This window comes from Periplaneta americana, chromosome 14, assembly GCF_040183065.1.
Source record: "Periplaneta americana isolate PAMFEO1 chromosome 14, P.americana_PAMFEO1_priV1, whole genome shotgun sequence".
NCBI classification, from domain to species: Eukaryota; Metazoa; Arthropoda; class Insecta; order Blattodea; family Blattidae; genus Periplaneta; species Periplaneta americana.
In genome coordinates, this window is record NC_091130.1 from 67,890,388 (window position 1) to 67,909,681 (window position 19,294).

Sequence of the window (19,294 nt, forward strand, 5' to 3'; positions counted from 1 at the left end):
TTTGCACGTGTATGAATATACTAATCAATGAAAATATCGGTAACTTAAAAAGAAAAAGATGAAACGAAGTTTATGATATTACGGATTTATTCTTCTGAAGCACACAATTCACTCTTTCCATTAGTAATTAAAGCATATTTTTTTTAAAAAGGAGAAGCTGCAAGAAGGGTCAGATTTGTTTTTTCTTGAACATAAGTTAAACTGTTATTGATCTGAGAGCTGCACATTATTTAATACCTAACTTCCCACTCAATTTTCTGAATTATAAAATATTGAGGAGGGAGTGGTCACAGCCATAATTAAGGTACTAATTTCAGCAATTAGCAATCCAAACAAGGATAGCTTCAAGTGAAAACGACCCAAAACCTTTCAATTGTGGAGCACACATTGAAAATTGCACAACGTCCACGCTCTCATGGAAATTAAACAAGCAAATAACATATTTGATGTCAGATAAGATATATTTCATAATGAATTTAAGTGATAAAATATTTACAGACTTCAAAATCCGAAATTCATATAAACTTGGTTTATGGGAGTTAATTGACAATGACACAGCTAAAATAAAACAAAAAATCTAATTTAAAATAAACCATTAGTATTCTTATTTTCCATAAAAACGTTATATTATGATCAATGTTACACCATTTTCTTAAAAAAAATGAATATATTACACCGAAAGCTGTACTGTTTGCACATTCATACCCAATAGCTACTTCACTGGAATATAAAATTCCACTAATTTACAAAAGGCCATTCTTCAAATAGACCACGATTGTCTAGGAAGGACAGTATCACTTCACCACACTTCTGAAGACTTTATCACTGATATATACAATTGAAAATTCAATTAAGAATACTTTGCACATTTATAAATACAAATTGAATTCATCTGTACAGATTTTGTGTCTTGTATGTGGTTCTGAATGTTTCAGAAATGTTGAATAGAAGCAATTCAACAAATTAATAAAATAAGCTCATGTGGTGATTTTTTTTTATTATTATTATTATTATTATTATTATTATTATTATTATTATTATTATTATTATTATTATTATTATTATTATTATTATATTGTTGTTCCAATTGTCAAGAAAAAAGTTAGTGGTAAAAAAACGTAATTCAATTTTTCATTAATATATCAAAATAACCTAAAAAACCTACTTGATGTATGCTATTTATCTCAAATTTAAGTGCTCATAGTTCCAGATTATTTGAATAAATAAATATTTTGTTATCCTATTTCCAAGAGTATCACACCTTCAATTGTGTATCATATTTGATTTCACATAAGTACAGTAAATAAATTTAAACGTTTGTAGTTCAATTCTCCCTATTTGTAAGTCATGGATCCAGAACGAAAATTCTTGGCACATGTAATACCGGTACCATAAAAATATCACAATTTCTAAGTAAAGCAGCTAAAAAAGCCAAAGCAAGATGCAAACAAAATTTTTAATGAAATGGACGAAATGCACAACTACAACCATACTACTAATCTCCTTTATATTTCGAGAATTATTTTTTCCAGTTGATGTTTATTAAATTTACATTCATTAACAACAAATTCCATTTTATAAAATTGATTTGAAAAGGAAATAGCATTAATTAATTTTTTTACTATGCTACTTTAAGCTCTGCATTCAGCATTAAAATATGCTCCACAACTGTGCACTTATTAGTTATAGTAGCAGAAATGACTAAATGAAATACACAAAACTCGACATAAACGAAAAGTGTAGTAATAGATATCAGGTATTACATAAGATAAATGTAATGCGCACAAATATTTTACAACCTATGTTGCTTCAGCATTTGGTACATAATCTAAATTAAAAAATTCGAAATATTTTATATAAAATTCTGCAAGTTTTCTCAACAGATTTATAAGAGAGATGTGTATTGTTTAGCATGTACAACTCTGCAACACAGTTTCTTTTTACATTTAATATACTGCACATACACGAATACTCCACACCACTGAATAATCTCCACACCCTAATTTTCCTAATTTTAAGAGAGAGAGAGAGAGAGGGCAGGAGGGGGGAAAGAAAAAAAAAGAAAATCGGCTGTAATTTGTGTTTTTTATAAGAAATTAATGCTACATAATGACGTACTCCAATACTAATTAAAATATGAATTTGTTTTAAGAAACGCATCATAATCTTCACATGCTGTTGCAGAAGCATCCGAGACTCTATCTACAATAACAAATTAGAAAACACTATCTTGAATAATTTAGTAAACTAATGGAGGTTAGAATCGATTTGTAATGTATGATTTAATCGTTGAAATCGACTTCTGAAAAAGAATTGTGTTGCCCAACTCTATGTCATACAGACCGAGCCGTGAGGCCAGACAATGCTATAGTATAATGGGATCCAGTCTTTGAGGCGAAGTGGTACCAATCTTATTTCAAATAATGCGTGCACCCTAGTTTTCTTAGCCAAATTCTGGAAAAAGATATGAGTGGAGTATTCGCATACATACGGTATTATGTCATGTGAATAAAAATGTTTAATAACACAGACAATCTGCAACAACTTATCCTGGGAAAGACACATGTAATGTGAACAACTCTTAAGATAGAATGACAAAAAATGTTATTGGCATCAGAAATTTTAAAAAGTTGAAATACACAAGATTTTATTGAACCATTGAAAGGCATTAAATAAAATTAATTCATAAATTTATGTCTCTTTCTCTCTCTTCTCTCTTCCAACTAATTATATTATGTCACAGATAAAATAAGATAGCCAAATATTTGCTCCAACTTTCCACACTACATTTCCCAGTAAATTACTAAAAGTATGAAATACAGGTTATGAAATGAAATGAACATTTATGCTGAAAAGTCTCCATGTACGTGACATCAGATGCTATTTTTGTATTCAAAGATGCTAATACAGCATGTATTTGCAATCAATGATAATTACTACTGCTATTTCTAATGTATTTCAGACAATCCAAGAATTGTTAGTTTACAGCTCATTCATAAACAGAGTGATCATAGACTGTAGAAAGTGACGATAGGAGAAAGCACCAAAGACAGGAAATGACATAAGAAAATATAAGATAACCATAAACCATTAAATGCTACTAAAAATCTTTAATGGATATTACAAACAGAAATGAAACATTATATGCTCAAACATTAATTGTAAATGTAAAATTGTTGTTGTAACATATTACCAATAAACAATGAATAATCTTTAAATACGCTCGATCAAGCACTATAATCTGAACAAATGTATTTTTTTCTCTACTGTATTTTTTCATATTTCCAGAGCATGACAATTGTCAAATTAAAAACACGACTATAAAAATAACAGAAAGCACTTCATGTATCAATATTTTTTGCCTAAACACTGTGTACACCTGCTGAATCAAAAAGCCTCTCAATATTTTCATGTTTTAAAGCTGTATCTATATTCCTTTTGCTGTTCTGATGATAGAAAATGACAGGTCCATGAAATTTTATGCTATAAAATGATATGGAATGAAGACATAATCAGACATGCTAAAAATAACAATTGTTTTACGCAATAAGTTTCTTAATGTTATGGATAATGCCACTAACCAGTTTCTCACAACACAAGAATAGTTTTCATTCTACAATGAGACACCCGCTTGTTAATAATAAAGGTTTACTTAATTGAACTCCTAAATCTTTCCAATGTGTAGTTTCAATTTGTTACATATTTTATCCATCAAGAAAAGTAGGAAAACGAGTTTTAGCTAGCTTCTAGGTGTAATAGGCTATATTATTTAATAGAAGACCAATGAGAGTAAATTCATAAATTTATTTATTTAGTAAAAAACAACTGGGAGTAAAGTCGCTACTTTATTTCAAGGCCATATAGCCGATTAAGGAGTATTTTAATTGCTACAAAAGCTAGATAGTACAATAATCACACAAATTTATCACATTATCAATTACATTAAAATAACTATTTACCATGAGACTGATCCTTAGAACATGGCCACCATACTGTCTCAATTCAACATCTGAATTTGTTATTTATATTTATACATTTTTTTATATTGTATCTGCTAAAAAAAGTAATTTGTGTTAATAAATTCTGGGCTTTAAAGCTCTAAATCTGCTAAATTTGTTTTGAATAATCTGTAAATTCAAAACCATTATTTTTCTTTTAATCCAACATATCTTATGAAGATTCATGGATTTATTACTTGCAATTAAAGAAAAAGAGAAGGCATGCTAAAGAAGGTATTGAAAATCACTATAATGACTTTACTGTGCTAATTTTCACATATGCTGATATATTACATTTCAAACTTTGAGTATAAATGCAAGGTCTTATTTCTGACTTTCTAACAAGTATTGAGCTGAAAGACTCAATCTATCAGTCTTTCTTGAATATCAGTATGATGATATTTCTTGCTTGAAGTTTTACATAGAAAATTTCCTAAATTTGTGGCAGCCACTTTCTAAAGATAATACATCTTCTAACAATTTCCTTACACAATCAAATGTTAATTTAGTGTAACTAATGTCATAATCATATATTTTAATATACAGCACAGCACAGCCTACAGCAAAACACAGCGGTCCTGTTTGTTCAGCAAATGAGGCTTTATCTCCACATAAGACTAACCATAGTTCACTATCAATTAACTTTGAGTAGTGCTTGTCATACACCAAAATGGTAGCACCATTGACAAATGCCTCAAATCTTTATTACAATGGCATATTAAATACATACCTACAGAAACTTTATTTCGGTGACGGCATGGTTAGTTGACTAACGTGATCAACAAGCATACCACGAATGTGTAATCTGACAACTCTTTTATGTAATAAATCTTGATTTTCAATTTTGAATACTGGAAGCACTGCTTTTCGGGAGATAACAGCTAGAACTTCCAAGTACTAAGAAGACTGAAATTTTTTTTTTGTGAACAGTGGTTAATATTCACGTAAAGTCAGCGTACCTACTCTTCTGGATCCACTAGTTACTTTTTAGTTTTGTTAACACAGAAGAAACAAAACAAACTGTACCAGTGCAATCTGGCCTGTTTATGCAGAATCAAGCCAACCATTTCTGTTGTCTGCACCTTTCAACCACATCTTTACTCGGAATGTGCCCACATTGTTCTGTACTGTTCGGATTACATTGGACCCTCAATTAGGCTCACCTTCATAGTGCAATAATAAACACTTCGGGCAAACGCCAAAATTGCCAACAAGAATGCACCTGCAAATACAGATAAATTTATTAATGCAAACAAACTTACCACAATACAATGAGTATAATGTAATAACTAGACCACGTAGAAAAACAAGATACAACAGACGCTCAACAAGGAATCACTCTTTAAACAAATATCAGATTTACAGAATCACAATATGTAGTTACATATATTCACAGACTGTTCTAAAGAACAGGGAAAATGAGCAGGAACCAGGGTGCGAATTAACGGAGGGGGGATGGGGGGAAATTCCCCCCCTCCCCCCCGTTGGAAAGTTATTCTCCCTCAAAAATTCATATTAACATCCCTGCCAGGGATAACTTCTATCCTTTCCCCTTCACAAAATATAATTGTTTTAATTCGAGTATAGGTACTTTATAAAGTACAGTATAAAATAAGCAAAGAAAATAATATTGATGTATTATCATCACTGGCAAGCTGACAACAATCAGTAACTTAGGAATTACACATCTTATCTTAAGTCTGCTCATGGATATAATTATTATTATTATTATTATTATTATTATTATTATTATTATTATGATCAAGATGCGAGACAAGCAACTCAGTGTGACTAAGTGTTGAGCTGTATCAAATGAGGATAATAATAATTTTATGTGTGGTATTCTCTATCTAGGATTCTATCCCCCTCATTAGAAATCTTAATTCGCACCCTGGCAGGAACTACAATGTACCACAAACTATTATCAGAATGCAAGCCAGTATGACTAAATAGCAATAATTTTGACTCCACAAAAAACCAATGAATTTGAACTAAAAATATGGTCCTCAAAATAAACACCTTCCAAAGTATTCTATTATTAATTAATTAGTTAATTATAAGCTACAAGACCAGTCATAATATCAAAGGACGTTATCAGCTACGAACAATATAAATAATTATTCAAAACACACACAAAACATTTACAGAACAATTACTTAGACATAGCTGTCAAAAATGAATTCCATGAAGACCACACACACTTTCTCATTATACATTTTACACATTCCACAACAATTGAGATTTTTTTTATCATGTTGCAAATGATATTTCCGTTCATAGTTATTTTAACTAAATGCTTCTCCAAATATTTACCCATACATAAAAATGGGGATTTAGAACTTGTCGCCTAGAATTATTGTGCTGCCATAGGTTAGTTGCACGTCAATGGCATTTTATAACGATTCCTTTGTGATAGAGATCTTAAGGAATTAGGTAGACATCACAAGCAAAGAATATAAACAATAATTTATTTAGGGAATCTTTTTTCCTTTGATACAAAGTATATTATTTCATTTTTCAGTTTATTAAACAAGAAAGAAACGAAAAAAATCATCTGCTCCTATTTCAGGTAAATTATAATTTGTGTGTTCATTTCAAATGAAGACCCATTAGTTATTTTGTAAAAAATATGTTTCATGCACACGACTTTCAGATAGGCTAGTCTAATAGTTATTTATAAGACAAGTGTTAAAAATGACATTTTATTTTGTGAGCAGGCATGTTTGCAAAAACAGTCATTCGTCCACACTGCTATAGAGACAACTTCCTTACTTCTCCACTGCTGCAATCCATTTTATTATAATATTGAAACTTAGCATGTTAAAAGCAGCTCAGTGGCACAGAGTTCAACTGCATATCAAGAGGATTCCACTTCAAACGGGGGTGGCTCTTAATACTTTCAATTAAATTTAATTCTTAATTGTTTCATATGTTGGGTTGATGCAGACGTTTGTAGCATTTTTTCGCTGTGACGAAAGTTTTTACCGGGTGGTCCAAAAGTAATGATTTATTTTCATGAAAACAGTAATATATTGTTTTCTTTCACATGTGTTTGAAGATATGCTCTGTACAAGAATGAATAGTCATTGTTTCCTGGAAACATTGAGGTAGGTGTGTAAGCTGTACCATCGAAGATATGGAAATGAGCAAACACTAAAACCGAAGTGTCTGTTTTTATACTACTGACGTTGCTATAAATACAGTATTAATGCCTGTTTGGGACAGACCTCGTTCAATATCAGTACTAATGTTCGCTATATCTTCCAACTTAAACACTTTACGCTTTGACATCCTGATGTTCACAGTTCGAAATTTGAATCTAATCTCGCCATGTAGGTAGTAGGCACCACAGATAACACACACTGTAGGCACTGATCGATTTCGCACCTCTTCCCACTAGAGGCATGCTACTGTGTACTCGGCCTTGGAATTTTCCCGAGTTCAATTTTACAAAGATGTGGGAGGAAAGGTTGTGGACCATTATATTGTAATCCTTCTTGTATTTACCCTTTGGTCATCACTCTACTCCCTTTTACAAAAGAAAACTCTTTCTCTCCTATTCTCCTAATAACCTCTTTTAAGGGAGTCAGAACTAATCCTTCCTTTATCCCTCACTGCTTCTCTTTAATATGTTTCAAGCTGTCCAGGAAGCTGAACAAATCCTTTGTCTTTCAATGCACTTAAGGAGTAGAAGGTTTGAGATTTTGTTCTGAACATATTCTTGGAAGTTTATAGGAGAAAGGGTTTCCTAAATTACCATTTTAGCCTTTTTAAAATTACATTTTCTTGGGGAAGTTTTAGTTTTAGGTTCACTATAACCGAAGTAAGGGTTCACTGTAAATGGAAATATTAATGTACTTTTTAATGTATGCAGGTCGGGACTAACAATTTAGGTTCACTATAGCTGAATGTTCACTATAACTGAGTTCACTGTATCCAGGGCTGACTGTATTATCTTTTGTGGATGGATGCTAACTTTTATATGGAAATTGTTTGGAATATATTCCTTGAATTGCTTTTTGATTTAAAGTGTAAAACGTAGCTGTTACATCTTAATAAAAACAATTATTGTAGTGTCTAAAACACATAGTACAGTATATAAACAGTGTATGTATTATATAGGTTGCAATGAGTGTAGGTTTATGTTTTGTAGTATATCTGTATAGTTACACAACATGGGCATGATAAGCAAACAGAAGGCTAAACTTGTAAATGATACGAAAGCCATGAGAGACTGCTCAAAAAATAAGACAGAACATGTAAAATGTAAATATACTAAGCTCACAACAATCACTGCCTAGCCTAGGGATGTTGAAGCGCCTGCAATGCATGTTCTCAAGAACCCATACAACATTTCCTTAAAAGAGATGATTGTACTTTATCTTGCTGAAAAGTGAACCTTGTTGGATTTGTATTGCTTAGAGTATGGGCACGCAATACAGTTGCTTTGACATTCCTGGCTTAACTCTTCAAGTGAGGTTTATGTCAAGTGAATCTTTGCGTAAATTGCTTTTTTGGTCATCATGCTCACTTTAAATTTAATATATAACTCAGGAACTGTCAATGATACAAAACTAAAATTTTGTACAGATTTTAACCAGATTATTTAAAAAGATCTGGCTACATTAGAATTCTGATATTTTAATTAAATATGAAAATAATAATATGCAAAGGAGGGGACTAAAAAACTGAAATCCACGATATTCCAAAATCAGTTATAATGATTCTGTGAAGCATATAAAAACCAAGTGAAGTCATTTTGTAATAAATTTTTTGTCAACCTAATGGTAACAGAACTTTTCAATATCTAAGAAATTGAGTTATATCATTTTTATAAATAGTTATACATCAGGGTGGGGGGAGGGGATTAAATGTAAAATTTTGGCTTCCTATTTGCTTTAAAGCTTTACCTAATATCCAATTTTAGATTTTTAGATGTTCAGCACATAAAAAAATGCAAGTTTCAATGAAAAAACGAGGAATTTCAAATTGTCAGTATCCTCTTCCCAAGATGCAACTTGAGCATTTTTCCCCCATTACTTCATCACCTGCTTAAATTTAGCGATTTTCTAGCTGTTAAGTTCACTTTACTACTGGAAACACTTCCTCGAATACATACATTCAAATATGTTACAAATATCACGATAGTTGGACATTTTGTAATTGTTAGGTTGGCACAATTTGAGATGTTTATGAAGTGAGGCAAGCTACTCTACTTCCCCAAATTTTATTCCAATGCCATGTTGTGTGTATATTTCATATTGCGACTATAAAATAGCATAATATATTGCGGATATATAATTATCATTTCTTTGTATAGGAGTTGTATGTGCTTTTCAGTAACATTAGTGCTTTAGGTTCAAATTGGGTAGCACTGAAGTGCCAGCTATCTTTCATCTTTGGCACCTCACCATATATTTTTCCGAGTATATTAACATTTCAATATCCAAAAGCAAATCATGATTTTTAAATACAATATGAAAAACAAAATTAAAATTGTTTAACAGTATTCCAAGTGATTGTTATAAACTATGGTGAAACATATTGCGCCTGCTACAAAGCACACGTCAATCATCATTTACCAACCATAGCACCTCATTCTAGTGCCAAGGTCATGAAAGCATGGAGCTCTACCTCCATAGTCCCACAAGCACCTTCATGGCATATAAAGAGGATGTCTAATATATAAGAAAACATGTTTTTCTTTCTGATTCATAGATACTTTACAAATTATTTTATAATCACAGTGACTGTGTTAAGAGTTTTGGGTTTTCCACCATATCTTGGAACTACTTATAGGTTCCATCATCAGGGTACAATATAGCCCAAGACCTGCTGGATCCGTTACGATTGGCTAATGCAAATAACAGGCTCTGAAGGAGTAAGAAACCCATTCATATCATGGGGTATATTATCCTGATGATCGAATCTGAAGCTGATGCAGGCAAATAAGCAACTTCTAACAGCTCTGTAACATATATTTTTGAGCTCCCATCAGCTCTCCAGATTCCTCAGCCTATGAGAACTGAATGCGGCACCACACAGGAAGTGGGCATGACATTGCCACATAGATAAATTTCCTAACTTTCCTTCTGCTTGCCATTGGGGTAAGGAAGGGGGAATGCTGTTAATTGCAATATCAGACTCTGATTGTGTACCTTCCATATGCTTCCGTACGTCAGAAGTCGAATCTTTCTCCATGACCCTGTACATGTATAGGAATGTCAAACATTTCAGGTTTTCTGGGACGGTACCAACAAGGTTTTCAGCAAACAAAAACTAAGAGAAAAAATTAGCATTTCCTTTCCTTTCACATGATTTTATTCTTTTCAATTAATGGGTATGGCAGTACCTTTAAACAACATAGTAGGGGCAGCTGTACGGGATTTTTTTAAGTGGACATTTAAATTTTAGCGCAAACTCTTGGATAACCTTTAATATTTTCTGATGTATACATGACAAAATTATGAAATAAACGCCATTTTGAAGGGAAAGAAACAGTTATTTTGCATTGTTGTTTTCATGTGGGAATAATACCACAATCGTGTAATTATGTAACGAAAGTTTAAAAAATTTAGTTTTATTACTTACATTGATGTTGAAAGCTCCCCATTTAGCCTCTTATAGTCCTATTTTACAGCTGTGTCTTAGTGTGATACTCCATGAAGCAGTTTTTGTCCACACATAATCAGACTTCACATTTTTGGCACTTTACACTCGCTTTTCGCGTAATACCGCGAGCTGAACATACGCATGGAGGGCAAAATGTCTGTCATTGTTTTCTTTATGTTCTGACACTCGTTAACCCACATAGAAGCCACCAAACGCTCCTCAACACTGAAAACACTTGTATCCGCCATGGTTTAACTCTCTCGACTAAATGGAGTGGATCACATTTTTCCTCCCCTCACTACCGAAGTGAAGTGACATGTGCAGGTCTCAGCTTATGTCGGGAAATGCGTATCTCAATAATGTGTAACACAACAATAATATTAATAATAAATAAAGATGGAAACTGCTCAACAACTGACAATACTAGATTTAAGTTCAGGATTCAACTAGGCTCACGTTGAATGAAACATGTTTCATTGGTACGTCAGAGATGAAGCATTCTGCTCGAGTCTGAGTACAGTTATTGTTGTCGGTATTGCTCTTTGTTTCCTCTCCACAACAATGCCAAGAAAAAAATTACATTTGTTAGCAAGCCTCGTTATTAGCTTATGAATTACATCAGTTATACTACAATGAAAAATGTTGAACAATATTGATAAAACAGAAAATTATGACCTGAAAATGTATTTGGTGTTATATGCTGCAGATTTATGTATTAGTAAATAAAAGTACTTTGTTTTAAAAATTTAGGTTATTTTATATTTACTACACCATCTAATGCAAGAAAGTTAATTAATCTATTTCCACCCCTTTTTCAATTTACACATTTTAAAGATGAAAGAAAAGTGTATCGAATTTTCACTTTTTAAATATGGCAACACTACACATGTAGTTCTAAAAACATTGGAAGTGGAGTCCCAACACGTGATGGAAAACCCAACTCTTTTTTCTGTATTTCAAGAAACTATTTCAACAAAAATGTGACTTACCAACATATGCTACATAGAATCCTCCATTTCTGCGAACCAACTGGTATGTGCCAACCTGAAAATATGCCAAAGAGCACACTCAAGATTTTGTGTTCAAGTGAACTAATTCCTTACCAATACATATTTAAGTTCTATGGATTACAATCTTCATTAAAAATAAATTTTAATCAGCAAAATAATTCCATATACAGTAAAATACAAAATATCGCATGATATCCAAATTCAATTAACTTTATCAATGATATTGTTGTATCACTTTCATATAAGAAAATAATATACTGGTAACATAAATCATTAAGCAAAACAATAACTACGAAAAATGACCAGATCTTGCTGAGTAGACAAGGATCACAATGAAGTTTTTGTCACGTAGCTGAGCTTTGGATCTATTACAGTGTCACTATTAATTGTGACCTTACAGGAATAGCCTTGCATCTTGACATATACAACAAAATTAAAGTAAAAATAAATTGTAATTAACTATCGTTTAGCCTTACTGGATGACGAATATCAAGCCATCTGGTCATATGAGTCTGAGATGAGGATATATGAAAGTAGTTGTAATAAAAAAAACCCATTTCATTAGTTCTAGTTTTGTATTCTTGATAAGTTCCAAAACCTTCACTCCCTATGTTAGGGTCATCTGTACTGCTCAGTGACAGGGTCCCAAGCAATTGGAATCTCCTCACATTCAAGCAGTATGCACTTTGCAGTTTTTGTATGCTGTAAGCACAGTCCATAAAAGTGATCTCATTGAAAGAGCCCCACAGTTTGTAGATGTTTCCTGAAATGACCATGCCCAGTAACTAACTCAACCATTTGCCTAAGTATTCTTCTGTTCAGATGCAGGAGAGACTTTGAGAGAGCTTGGTTGGGGCCTTTAACTAAAGTTTTGCCAAGACATTAAGCAGGATATTGTATTCATTTTTTCTGATGTTCTCTATTAGTCCATAGTTTTACTGCAGTTTTTGCATTTGATTTTTTAATACCATAAACTCGTTTAGGTCCAATGTAGGAGCTTCTTGCTCCTTTCTTGGCCAGATCATCTGCTTCTTCATTTCCACACCTGTAGGTTTAATGGTATTCTCATACCAGTTTAGACTTAAATCGGATGGAGTAAAGTGCTTTAAGGACAGCTTGACTATCAAAATATGAGAATATGTGTTTATCTCTGTAGCCTTCTTCAACTTCTCTCAGCCTGCAAGACAATATAATAATTATCTACCTAAGCCAAAGCTGGGTTTTGACTTTGGAGATATACTGTACATTCCTGCTTCAGATTGGGCCCCTACACATGAGCCATCTGTGAACTAGGTAAGTTGACTCTGGACTGCTCCTGAATTCTGTCTCCTTGACCAGTCTGTTTGTGATCCTATTTGGATTCTTGAAAGCTCGTTCAAAGTAGTATTCAATTTACATGAGATCTGATCTCATTTGTAATTCTGAGTTTCTCAGCACAGAGTCCTGAATCAAGGTGTGTCCAGAACCACAAAGACCCTTTTTTCCAGTTGTCCATGTGAGTCACTTGATAGGCTGCTAATCTAGCCTCTGCTTTAAAGAATACACCGTGTTCTGCTTAAAGGGATCGAGAAATAAATGCTCACCATTTAAAATCAGATGAAGATATTGTTGTGATTTACATCTGACAAAATGCAGAAACTGTTCAAGTTTATGAAACAGTGGTTTAAAAACAGCTACATGTGCATGCGCATGCGTACCAATGTTCAACAATGCACAAACAAGCCTGATGCCATTCAGTAGAGCATTCCGTCATTTTTAGTTGGTTATTTAACGATGCTGTATCAACTGCTCGGTTATATAGCATTGATGGGATTTGTGACGAGATGAGGCTGAGGATTCGCCATAGATTACCTGACATTCGCCTTATGGTTGGGAAAAGCCTCGGAAAAAACCTAACCAGATAATCAGCCCAAGGGGGAATCGAATCCGCGATCAAACGCATCATTCTTCTTCATCGAGGCGACAGTCACAGGGACTGTGCATCTGGACATGTTGCAGAACTTTTGTTGTTGACCAACTCCCACCAAGATCGGTTTTCCAGCAACATATGGCTCCACTCCATTGCTATGGAGCAGTGCATGACTTCTTGGATGCAAACTTTCCCAATAGATTGACTGGAAGAGGAGAAACTCTTTGACTTTTGTTCTGAGATTTTGTGAAGGGTGTTGTGTACCAACGTGGTACAGTTGACACTTTGTAATAACTGAGGCAACACATTACAAATGCAGCTGCGCTATTCACTCCACAAATGTTACAGAACACTTAGCAGGAGGTTGAGTACCATTTAGATGTCTGCAGAGTAACTCAAAGTGCACATATCGAGTTGCATTGACCATTCTCCCAAACTCAGAGTTTTTACATCAAGTTATGTTATTAAACTATTATTTACACTTGAAATTAACTTATTTCTCGATCACTATAAGCGGAACATGGTGTATATCTGACGGTGGTAAAGCAAGGATTTCTAGTGCAGCTGTAGGGGTGCTTTTAAAAGCTCCTATGGTGCATAAGCAGACAAGTCTTTGTAAGTTCGCCAGTTTTGTTGCTTTTATGGCTGTGATGCCTTTGCCCACAATACCAAGACTCCATAGGTTAATTGAGGCCTGATGACCAGACACAACCAGTGCCAGAAATGAGCTGGGGATGAATTTCATGATAATTCAATTTCTTTCATTCTTCCATTGAGTCTATGCTAATTTTGAGTTACATACTGAACCAATAACTTCTATTATAACCACTGTACATTTTAAAATACACATCTCTTTTCCTACAAACATTTCCTCATTGCGGAGTTAGTCTGTATGTAATAACCAGGGAACGGATTTATATGGACTAAAAATATATGAAATATGTAAATATATATGTAGTTATTTTTACCAAAATATGGAATTAAATATGGATTTTTACCAAAATATGGAATTAAATATGGACTTAAAATTATAAAAAAATGACTATGTACGTTAAATATTGGTACATTTTAATCAAACTAAACAAAAAATATAATGGACGTACCTTATCTTCCAATGTAGTTTCAACAAAACACAATTTTTATTGTCTGTTACCATAACAATAGGTTACAAACATTTCTTTCAAGTGCTGAAAAGTGAATCTTCTTCTATTGTCTCTGAGGATAGATTTATACTGACTAAAAGAGCGTTCGACGTCACAAGAAGTAACTGGTACATAATTCAATTTCACAATGTCTGCTGGGGATAAGTCCAAGTTAATCTTCACTGTTGATTCACCACTCATCACAGCAACAACCTTTTGTAGTTCTTCATATCCAGGGTTTTTTGAAAGTACAGTGTCCACCTTAGCTCTTACTGCATCTGCAACTTTACCTCTACCACGATTCAGTTGTTCCACAGTACTATTTATAATTTCAAAACTTTCAGATAGTGAAAGGTGCCTATTTTGGAGACTTTTGAGCGTTTTTATGATGCATGAAAATGTATGCTGAATGTGAGCTAAGTCATTCTTCACACTTATGTCACAGGTAACTGTTTTCGCAGTATCAATTGAGACTGCATCTTCAGAGTCCAATGCAAGGAGAACATTGTTAATAGAGTCTATATGTTCGGCATAATATTCAACTGCTTCTAGCCATGTACCCCATCTAGTTAAAATTGGCTTTGGTGGCAATGGAATTTCAGGGTACATTTCTTTCAACACGTTAACTCTACTGGGAGCTTTGAGAAATACTTTTTTCACTGATGAAATCAACAAATCTACTTTAGGGAAATTGTCTCTGACCACTTCTGCCACACGATGAAATGCATGCGCCACACAAGTAAAATGAGTCAATTTAGGATATACAACAGATAATGCTTGTCCAGCTTTGACCATATAAGGGGCAGCATCGCTAATAAAGAATAACACATTATCGTACATAATACCCTTTGGCCACAGGATACCCATAGCTTCGTTGAACAGTTTAACTATAGTTTTGTTATTGCACTTTTCTAGAACATCACAATGTAAAAGAATTCGTTCAGAATATTGTTCACTTAACAAACCGATAACTACATTACCAACAAGTCTACCTTCTTTGTCGGGAGTCTCATCAATGGAAACCCAAATTGAACTATCTTTAATTTCATCTCTTATCTTCTGTATTGTCTCATCGTAGATGGATGGAGCATACGTCTTCCTAAGTGTTGACTCATCCGGGATTGTATGTTGAGTATATTTTTCAAGGAATTCCCTGAAGACCTTATTCTTTAGTTTGTAGAGAGGAATATCAGCAGAGATGAGAGAACGGCACAGGTCGATGTTAAACTCAGATCTTACATTCGATGTTGTTGGTTGTGTTAAAAACAATTGTCTCTGCTTGGAATTTAGTTGTTTGTTGGCCTGATGTTTACTAGTTGTAATGTGTTGTTGCACCAGGAACTTTTGTGTAGATGATACTGCACACTGACACAAATTACAAAATAATATTTTATTGTCAGTTGATAAACCATCTTCTTTAAATTCTGAAATGTAACTTGTTAGTTTTGATTTTAAATTGACTGAATGACGTACTTTTGGCATATTTACCGTCTTTATAGTATGATTTACAAAACTGAACCTATGTGTACTCTGACTGGCATTTAACTGTTGAGCTGCACAACTGAAGTCTGTTAAAAATTTTAAATTAAATTAATACAGTTTTGTAACTTACTTTCCCATTGTTGATAGGACTGCTAATTTTCAAATAACTCTGATGTTAAAGGGATTACTGAACATGTGTTTAAATCTCTATTGTTGAAATGTATTTTTAAAAGTTAATGGAATTTTGTTTTGTTTTATTGTTAAACCTAATATAATATGGACTGTTTTAAATGAAATATGGAAAATATATGGAAATTAACGAAAATATGTACTAAACTCTAAAATATGGAAAAATATGGAAAATAAAAGTAGGATTTTTCAACCCTACACATTGTGAAACATAAAGATAATGCAAAATATAAATTATATTAGCTTTATAAGTAAATATGTATTTACATATAAATCCTTTCCCTGGTAATAACCATTTTTGTCTTTGTTGGTAGGTATGGGCCCTTCAAGGACTGTGACAGATTATTATTATTATTATTATTATTATTATTATTATTACTACTACTACTACTACTGGTTAAGTTGACAGTTTGAGAACATAAAGAAAAAAATAAAAAGAACAGACGAACATGGTCATGAAGATAAATCTTCTCGTTACATGTTTCATACATTTGACAAGAATTCAATTCATCATGTTGCGAATTATAGTACAATTTACAGTACTTTTTTTATCTATATATTACATTTTACAGCCTATTTTTGTGAACTGTCATTTAAAATACATAAGTGAAATTATTTACTTTGCACCCAAAGAGGAAGATTCATTTCCATTTTCTGGATTGCGCACAAACATATTCTTTCTTCTTCTTCTTAATCATCTTCATTTAGACTCGTGTTCTTGGTTGTGGAGTCGAGTATGAGATAGAATACTCCATCTGTCATGGTCCTACTACTCCACTACTCCTCGCATTCTTCATAATTCCAAAAACTAAGTCAGTTGACTTCATTTACAAATTGTATGGTTTAAGCAGATGTACATAATTGTGCACAAATTTCCATGATATAGCTATTTGTATTCTGCATTCACTTCTAATATTACTATTAATTTACGAAATTACTCTTTAAAATTATCTGAAATATAAAAAGTTTCTGTTATTTATAGTGAAACTCTAACCTTACTTCCCATAACAAAAGAACAACTAAAGAAAATGTTTCAAATGGATATAATTTATGGACAATCCTCCTTAAATACAAGGATGTTTACAACTAATTGTGCAACTCAGGTAATATTTTATTCTAAGAAGTGACCAATGCCTGTATTAACTGGCTTAAAAATTCTGTGATGTTTGGTCAGAACATGGTAACTCCAAAAAAGCTGTTTTGAGATACAAGCATTTTTATTTTAACTTTTTCTTTAAAAATCAGAATTCTAGTTTACATACAAATATGAATGAAAAGAACATACATTAGGACACTGTTTAATTATGTGCACATGCTCAAGCTTTTCTATAGCTCTAAGTAGCCTACTGGTAGGTGTAGATAGCAGGAAATGGCCATTTTGGAGTTATCATGTTCTGATCAAACACCATAGAATTATTTGTGGTGGGGAACAATTTCTAACTGTACATGTTACGGCATCTCTCTTAATTCCCAAGTTTCTTTAAAATGTCCCTTTCTAGTTTTGTATTTCTGTAATGGTTTGTGTTATGATTGATTCTGAAAACAAATTCGTGTAGATATATCTCTAAGCCATAAAAGTTTTGTCTGAGAAGTTTTAAATTGGATGTATAATTACACAGATGTTAATAATGTTTACATGAAACTGAAATATGTTTCTTTCTCTATATCTGTAATGGGTTGAAATATATTAACTTTGTAAGGCAATTTCAATAAATCACTTTTATTTTCGTTTTACGATGTTTGATTGGAAGTATAATTGTGTAAATAATAATTCCAGTGTTATGAAAATGATTGGGAATATACTGCCTACCTAATTTATGATTTCCATCTATGTGAGAAAGAAAAGTTTTAACAGTTTATTTCTAGTATATCGTAGTTTATGTTTTTCATTTCAAATAAAGACTGGTTAATTTTTAGCACATATTATTTTCATGTGCATCTTTCTTGGCTGAATTGGCTTGTAATATTGAATATGAGTAAAATCATAGTTTAGGAGAAAGTGCTGCAGACAGGCAGGCAGACGGACAGTTAGGATAAAAGCAACTTTCTTGGTATCAAGAGACGCTAAAAACGTGTATTTTCGATAAAATCTCAAAATCAATTTTTTGCAGCATCACAATACGTCTTTTCTATACGTATAATGATGAAGTAAAATATTAAATGATACTCCACTCAATTCTCTGGTATTAGAATAAATATCCTAACAGACAAAAATGTGGATTATTTCGTGAATTACAAATGCTGCAATTCGGCATGTTTTCACCAATGAAAAACCTCTGGATAGTTAAGAAAAATAGTCTGCAAGTTCAGGCTATGGAGAATAAACTTTAACCATAAGTTGACAAATATTGACTTTCATCAGTTCCATTGCAGTGAAAATATATTATGAAGGCAGTAATTAACGATCAGAAGTGTCGCCCATATTTGAAAGGCATCAACAGCAGCAGTAATAAAAACCAGAGCAACTAGAAAAGGGGGGGGGGGGGTACAGTATGCTTTGCCAAAAGTTTTAGATATTGGAGCAATTCAGGTAATTGGAATTTTTAAATTAAGAACAACAGGCATTAGAGGCAATTGCATGTCTTTTTATTTGAAATGGCGAAGATGGTACAGTACCGTTACTCAAATTTATTATAATACCTTTCCTCAAATGATAATGAATATACTCTGTAACAATTATTAAGCATGTTAAACTGATGAATGTAATTTCTCAAAACTTTTGAAATTCATTAAAGGTTTAGCCTCTGAATAATCTGTAAGCAGTTCCGAAACATTATAAAAATTAAATTTCTAGTTCACAGGTTCCAAAACCTGAAAATTCTATCATATGCCAATCATGTGAAAGTATTAAATATTAATATTCAACTAATTACTTGTTTAATTTCCATCAATGATTTATCATATTCTTCTCACAAAGTGAAATCTTTGCTAATTACATGTTATACATATTTG

General features: G+C 32.7%; 1 protein-coding gene across 1 annotated transcript in view; it reads right to left on the bottom strand.

The window, feature by feature from the left end:
• Positions 1–655: 655 nt before the first annotated feature.
• Positions 656–19,294, bottom strand: part of LOC138713406 (type 2 phosphatidylinositol 4,5-bisphosphate 4-phosphatase) — a 37,019-nt gene continuing 18,380 nt past the window's right edge. Inside the window, exons 6-7 of the mRNA XM_069845489.1 lie at positions 11,600–11,654; positions 656–5,220 (exon numbers count right to left, since the gene is read on the bottom strand). Coding sequence (XP_069701590.1) covers positions 5,135–5,220; positions 11,600–11,654 — 141 coding nt within the window. The 3' untranslated portion in view covers positions 656–5,134. The remainder of the gene's footprint in view (positions 5,221–11,599; positions 11,655–19,294) is intronic.